This window comes from Phacochoerus africanus, chromosome 1, assembly GCF_016906955.1.
Source record: "Phacochoerus africanus isolate WHEZ1 chromosome 1, ROS_Pafr_v1, whole genome shotgun sequence".
Classification (NCBI taxonomy): domain Eukaryota; kingdom Metazoa; phylum Chordata; class Mammalia; order Artiodactyla; family Suidae; genus Phacochoerus; species Phacochoerus africanus.
The window spans coordinates 214,726,725-214,734,557 of NC_062544.1; the positions used below are offsets into that span (position 1 = coordinate 214,726,725).

The 7,833-nt window shown below is 35.8% G+C and overlaps 1 protein-coding gene across 3 annotated transcripts in view; it reads left to right on the forward strand.

Moving 5' to 3' along the window:
- The window catches only part of FYTTD1 (forty-two-three domain containing 1), a 38,845-nt gene extending 34,310 nt beyond the window's left edge, over positions 1-4,535 (forward strand). For all 3 annotated transcript variants that reach the window (XM_047790210.1, XM_047790192.1, XM_047790200.1), the window contains one exon: positions 681-4,535. In XM_047790210.1, coding sequence (XP_047646166.1) covers positions 681-779 — 99 coding nt within the window. In that variant the 3' untranslated portion in view covers positions 780-4,535. The remainder of the gene's footprint in view (positions 1-680) is intronic.
- Positions 4,536-7,833: the final 3,298 nt, after the last annotated feature.

The window sequence follows — 7,833 nt, forward strand, 5'->3', positions numbered from 1 at the left end:
AATTTTTATCACGAATGAGTGTTGCATTTTGTCACATGTTTTGTGTGTGTCCATTGATACAAGAATCCATTGAATTGAAGGTAAGGGAATGGACAGGAGTTTGACCAAATTTATTTTGCTTATTTCCATCTTATTTTGTCACTTGTTACTTTCTTTTCAGAAATGGTAAGGTATAATTCACATGCCTTTTCTGTTATTAATAAACATCTGATTTTGATTTGAATTTGATTTAAATTTCTGATATGAACTCAAATTCAAGAAAATTTGTTTCAAAATATTCACAAGTCTACACTTTTATCAGAGACATCACTAGAGTTGGTGGCAGTGTTTTCAGAGCCTAAAAATAATTCAGATAGAAAAATCTTTGGGTATATGACTTATAAGCATTATCGTATATATGTTTTAAGTAGTATATAATATAGACATAGTGATTAGGAGATAAGGATTCTGAGTTAGTTTCTAGAGCTGCAAGTAGGCAAGTTAACTAACTTCTCTAACCTTCACTAAATTTATCTCTTTTGTATGCTTTTTGTTAGAATTAAATAAGTTCATACACCTAAATATTCAGAAAATGTTAGCTGTTGTTACTGTGAATTACCATTATGATTCACGTTATTGTTGCAAAGCAAATGTGGTTTATAGTCAGGTTGTTAATTTTTGTTTTGTTTTATTTTCTCTAGACAGGGATGACTTTGAATGAACGATTTGGGATCCTGAAGGAACAAAGAGCCACTCTCACTTTCAACAAAGGAGGAAGCCGCTTTGTAACTGTGGGATAGATCCCATGTCAAAGGGACCTTTGAGTGATGACTCTTTTAAAAGTCGAATTTCTCAGAGTTCATCACAGAAATTCAAGAAACTTTATTTCAAAATATTCACAAGGCTAAAATAACTCTTATTTTTATTTTTGAAGTTGTTTTTTTTAAAATATGTATAAATAATGCCCTGGAAGAATAACAGGGAATAAACCTATATGTTCTTAAAGACTTCATGGTTGACCCAGACAGAACAATTCTCTGTTTGACTTCTTCGGTTCCTTATGCAGCAGAAAGAAGGCAGAAAGACAGAAATTAATTATTTTTATGATAGTGGTATTTAGGATCTCATCACCTTTGCCCATTTTTTACACTTTGCCATGGTAAATTTTGGTCTTGAGAAGTATGAGTAGGTCCTTTTGTTGCTCTCACTTACCCTTTAATAGCATTAATGTAATTAATACGTGCAGTTAACTTTTCTTCATTAAGGATATTTTAAAAATTACCAGAGTTCAGTTTGGGGGTTTGAGATTTATGGGAATATTTGGAACTTGGCTCATTTCACGCATAATGTTAGGTTACTCCTCCAGAGTTTTAAATCTTTAATGCTGAACTTTTAACAGGAAATGTGACTCTAGGCATTAGTCTCAGTTAAAATGTTAAAGGCTATGAATGGGTGTTTACAAAGTTATCTGATAGAGCCTTGGAGGAGGAAGGTCTAGTGTAAAAATCTGATATTTTGTTTAATACATGGACAACGCATGAGAGGAAGTAGCAGGTGGAAGACAACTGAGATGAAAAACTTTAAAACCTAGGTCATAGGCCTACTGTTTGAATTTAGTATAGGTTCCCCCACCCTCTGCTCCCATGGCATGTGGAAGTTCCCAAGCCAGTGATTGAACTGGCACCACAGTGACCTGAGGTGCTGCAGTGGCAATGCCTGATACTTAACCTGTGGCACTGCAAGAGAACTCCAAGATTTAGCGTAGTCTTGAGTCTAGTGTCACAAAGAATTCTTCAAATGATTTTCAGAATAATTATTAAAGTGGATTGAGTCCCTTAGATATTTTGATAGTAGAATTAGTCATAAAGCCCTAGATTTCTTGTTCAAAAAGTTACATTTTAAAAGCTTTTAAGTTTGCAGTATACAAACTTATACAAACAGTATACAGCACTAAAAATAAAATATATATATATATTCATATATGTCACAAGGTAAATGTAAAATCATTATAGTAATGTTTAACCTTGTTTTGTACCTTTGCTTCTGATTTCTTGTATAAAGTTCAGGCATGGTAGGAAGAGAGCTTTTCACTGTACACTCTGGAGGGATAGGAGGAGTTTGTTGTGCCAAGCTAGTGCTAAAAATCCTCAGATGGTTGTAAACTATTAAGTTATGGTATAATGCCAAAATGCAGCAAAATATTCAAACTAAAGTTTACAATTTTCGTCATTTTGAAGCTTAATTTTTTGGTTTTCTATAATGTTAAAACCTCTAAGTAGGTATTAGTTTCCCTACAGTGTATTATTAGTGTTGATTTTCTCTGTTAAAACACACACACACAAAATATTAAGTTATGGCTTCTGTCTGCCTTGCAGTGTATACTAGGCTTTCATTATTGTCTCTCATGCTTCTTGAATTACTTCGTTTATGCTAGCCACGGAAAGCTATCAATAACAGTTTCATGCTTATACCAAAGAACCAAATCTGATCCTTAATATCTGGTATTTTGCTTGTAAGTCTACTGATAAGGGATTATTGAAAGCCAGTCATACAATTTGAAAATAAACTCTGGTCTCTCCGGAGGCCAAGGACTCATTGCAAAACAGTTTTGCAAGTGTGAATACTTAGATTCGATCCATGAACAATACATTTTAGACTGGTTTAGAATTTACTGATAAAAAAACAACTGAGCGTGAGTTTGCTGCCTTTAGAACAGATTGTAAAAAAATGGTATAAAGGTGTTTTCATTTTCTTATTATTTTAAATATTATATAGAGCTATTAATAATGCCTTTTTCTGGGAAAAATCTTAAAAATTGCCCCAAATATTGATATTAAATGCATCAAACGAAGTGTCTTTGGTATACTAAAATTTGCTCTTCATGCATCTGTAATTTCATTTTCTTTTTAACTGTAAAAATCTTGCTTTTGTTACAACCAAATTAAAATTCTTGAGTGCTAACATGTTGTATATAAACAAAAGAATATGCTTTTTTTGCAGGAAAATTTTCCTTTCTTGGAATGTGGTTGGTTGTAGTCATCCTTTTTTAGTTCTTAAACTTTTTTTTTTAAATAGGATGCAACTTAAATTTCCCTTTGCATCAAGGTGTATACAAAACATTGATGCAGTGCATCACAAAATGAAAGTTTGTATTTAATGAGGAGATGCTTTACACTGTACTTTTTTGGTGTTTTTTGGAAAAGTTACATTTAGATCTATTCTGAAGCTGTTCATTTTTAACAAATAAAATATTACAGGTCTCACGTGGTTTATTCTTAGCTGCAAGGATTGAATTGTGTTTTTTAGATTATTGTGTATTACACAACTTTGTAATGACTATAGTTTTTAGGGTTTGAAAAGCTACCTACGAATTAAATTGGTAAACCAGTTCAGTCTATTGACATCCCACCAACTGCCTCTGGACCATTTCCTTCATAGCTCCAACAGGAAGTAGCCAGGACGAGTTAAAATAGAGAATTTAATTTACTCAGAATGAGGAAAATTAGGCTGAATGAGCTTTTAGAGATCATCCACTTCTAACTGTTCTTTTACCTCTTGGTTCACTGAGACCCAGCTTTTCAAGACTTTTGTATGGTAGAGTCATACTTAAAGCTTAGATCTTTTAGTACTCAGTTCATAATAAACTTCCTGTGAATCGAACACCCAAAGAAAGTAGTGAAATGTGTGGCTTGTCAGGTATTTAAGATGTAGTAGCTGTGTATTAGCATTTGTAGGATAGGAGGTGAATATACATTGTCAGTGATTATTGTGAGATTTTATCACTTTGGGTATTCCAGTTAGGTAGACCTCTTGGAAAAGGCCATTGTTCCTAATCAAACATTATGCATTTTTTTTAAGTAGACATAAACCTTACCACAATTTTATCTATAAACAAATCATAAAATGCTTCCAAGTATGAAGAAACTAAAAGACTTTACTGCCCAGTGGTTATTTTTTGTTGTAATAGATATGTATATCAAATTTGGTGTCAATAGCTTTATAATTCACACAACATACCCAGTGTCAGGTAATTTTTATTCTGACATATCTACATTACTGTATGGAGATAAGAGAGAAGAAATAACTGTGTACTACAGAGAATGAATATCATACATTCAGAATGCAGGTAGTATTAGGGTAGAAAATGATTTCATTTCTCATCTTTGAAATTTCATCAGACTTACATGATCATTTGTTTTTTGCCACTGTAAAAAAACAATGAAGCATGTGATTTAAGCTTTCTTTAAAATCGAGTTCTTTTTTCATAGATCAGTTTGGAGTTAGGCACATTTTAAAAAATGATAACTAATAAACCCCAAGCGTTTGCAACAAGAATTTCACACTATTGTGGACAATTAATAGAGATTTAAGGATTGTTTATAAATTGGTGACTTTTAATGTCTTTTTTCCCCTGCCATTATAGTTTACTTTCTCTCTGAAATCTGTTCAACAAAAAGCTTGATAAAAACAAGGAAATGTGATATTCTAAAACTGAAATTACTTTTTATCAATATATTCAAATGTTTTACTGATCTTTAAAGATGAATAAGAAACTATTTCCCTAGTGTGTGTGTTTAATTTCTATTTCCTTTTACCTCTGAGAAGAAATATCATATGGTCTAAATTTCTTTGTCTAGAGCTTTAAAAGTCAATTATGGAGTTCCTGTTGTGGCTCAGTGGAACGAACCTGACTAGTATCCATGAGGATGCGGGTTCGATCCCTGACCTTGCTCAGTGGGTTGAGGATCTGGTGTTGCTGTGAGCTGTGGTGTAGGTTGCAGACACAGCTCAGATCCCACGTTGCTGGCAGCTGTGGCTCTGATTCGACCCCTAGCCTGGGAACTTCAATATGCCACAGGTGTGGCCCTAAAGAGCAAAGAAAAAAAGTCAATTATTAGTGCTTCTTATTAAAGAGGGAAGGACCAAAACATTTATTGAATGTAACAAACCAATTCTATGCTTGCTTTTTATTTGAAGAGAATGGGATTGGCCAAGATCTTAATCCTACTTGCTTTTGATATTATAAAGTGGAATCTTAAAGGAGTGACCATTATACCCACATATACTCATTAGTATATTTCTAATGAGTAGAAGTAGGATAAGGACTTCCTTTCTACATAATATGAAATACAGAGTTGGAGACAGTGAAACTTTTGCCCCTAGTATTCAGTGAGTAAACTTTCAGCCTGTAAAATACACAGAAGCAGGGAAGTTATATTAATTCCTAACATTCAGTAACTCACATTGCCAATTTTTCCATCTCCTGATTCCAGACCACAAGGAGCAGCAGTAGAATGAGTTGTAGATCCCTTGCCCTTTTGCTCACAGCCCTTTTGCAACTGTTTCTCATCACTTCTCTTAATCACTAGTCTCTTTGGTCAGCTTCCTACAATGACTCCATTTCCTACCCCTCATTCTTGTCAATGATCTTGTCTTTTGCTTTATGGAGAAGACTGAGGGAGTAATATGAGAATTCCCTCATATTCTACCTTGACTATGTAGGTGAAACTGTAGATCCTTAGAAGTCTCAAATTTAACACCTTGACCTATCATTTTTTCTTCCAGCCCTTCTTTACATAGGACTTGTTCTCATGTAGTAGCATATGTATAACACCTTCATTTTTCCTATATCAACAGGCTTTTGTTTTGGCCTTCAAATATCTACAGATATTTTGCTTTCATTAACACCCTGTTCTCAGAAATTGTAGTTTTTGTTTTGTTTTGTTTTGTTTTGCCTTTTTAGGGCTCCACCCATGGTATGTGGAGGTTCCCAGCTTACACCATAGCCACAGCAACTCGGGATCCTAGCTGCATCTGCAGTCTACACCACAGTTTATGGCAATGGTGGATCCTTAACCCACTGAGCGAGGCCAGGGATTGAACCTACATCCTCTTGGATACTAGTTGGGTTCATTAACCACTGAGCCACAACGGGAACTCTGAAAAATTGTACTTTTTTTTCTTTCTCCTAACTTTCTGTATTAGAACATAACCTCTGTTGTATTAGGACATAACCCATCTTCCATCTCTGCTTCTTTCCACACATTCTTACTATATTTAAAGTAAGATGGACTTCTTTTGGTGCAGTAGGTTAAGGATCTGGCATTGTCACTGCAGTGGCTTGGGTCACTGCCGTGGCAGGGGTTCTATCCCTGGCCCAGGAACTTCTGTATGTCACAGGCAAGGCAAAAAACCACAAAAAACAACTATTGATATATTCAACTGTAGGATATGGAAGGTAATTGTAGAGTTTAACATATTAAGGGCCTTAAAATCTACTTGGCTAGGAGTAGCTCAGTAGGTTAAGGATCTGTGGTGTGGGTTTGATCCTTAGCCTGGAATCTTCCATGTGCCCCACTGCGGCCAAAAAAAGTTCACAGAACCACCATTACTGATCTGAGCAACCATTACTGATCAGCTTTGGTACTGAGACTAAACTTTTTTACAGGGATTCTCATAGTGGCTCAGTGGTTAACGAATCCAACTAGGAACCATGAGGTTGTAGGTTCCATCCCTGTCCTCTCTCAGTGGGTTAAGGATCTGGCTTTCCCATGAACTGTGGTGTAGGCTGCAGACATGGCTCAGATCCTGCGTTGCTGTGGCTCTGGTGTAGGCCAGTGGCTACAGCTCCAATCACATCCCTAGCCTGGGAACCTCCATATGCCACAGGTGCGGCCTTAGAAAAAGACAAAAAAAAAAATTTTTTTTTTGCAATCCCTTGCATTTAGGAGTTGGGCAAGTACTAATAAAGTTTTCATTGAAGAGTTGCACCATGAATGATGGACGGGCTCTCTCCAACCTTACTTTCTTTTGCTCTTTGACATGATCTTTATGGCCTATGGTGATGTTCTCCGCATGTACCATTAGAAATCACACCTGGATGTGTTGATGCTGATGTACCTTCCAGCATACCTCACATCAGAATCCTTGAGATTTGATTCAAAACCTCATCTATGACTTTGCCTTTCACTGAATTCTGGTGGTTAATCCCCACCATCCCTATTAGGCCCTTTTTTTGTGGTTTTAATCTAATTGGTTTATTTGTCCGGATTTTAATTACATTACAATCTGAGAAAAGGACTGTATCTGACAGTCTATTTCCCATGGTAAAAGTTCATTGATTGTAGGGGAAACGTACATCATTTAGCAGGAATGGCTTAAGTGTGTGAAAGCAACAATATGCTGGACTAGTTGCAATATATATGAGCTCTAATTGGTTTAAAATGTAGTATTTTCTACTTTTTCAGTAACTTTTTTTTTTTTTTACTATTTCTTAAAATTGTCTCTAAGCCCCACGTGTAGATTATGGCCAGATCATTTTATATTTCTCAATTTTGGTTCCAGACCAAAAATTTGGACTTTAATACCTCTCACCCAGCTTTATTCAACAATCTTGCCTAAGGGACAGATACTATTTAAGGTGCTTATTTTCGTTAAACTATTTCGTAAAAGGAAAGGCCTAAAATATCTATACGTCCCTTTCAGTGAGAATTATGACATTTGAGAGCCAGGTTAACATTTCTTTTCCTCTCGGGCAATAATAGTTAATAAATCTGCAAGTCTCCATTGAGATCATTTGGCTTATAGAATGACAGGAGTCAGGAAATGTTTCTCATCTCACCACCCAAATTTCTGGCACCAACGGTATTGAGCCCTAATGTTTAATCTAGTACTGAAGGAGGACGGTGGAGAAGTTTTGGTGAGGAGCGTGGTCTGAAAAGTATTTTTGTAGAGGCTTGTCGGATAGGTTACTGGGACTAGAGCAGGGCGCCGCTCCCGATTTGTGAGTTCCGTTTTAATTTCGCCTGGAAACCTCAAGTGGGCGGGGGCTAGCGCCGGGGTTAGCGGAGGGGC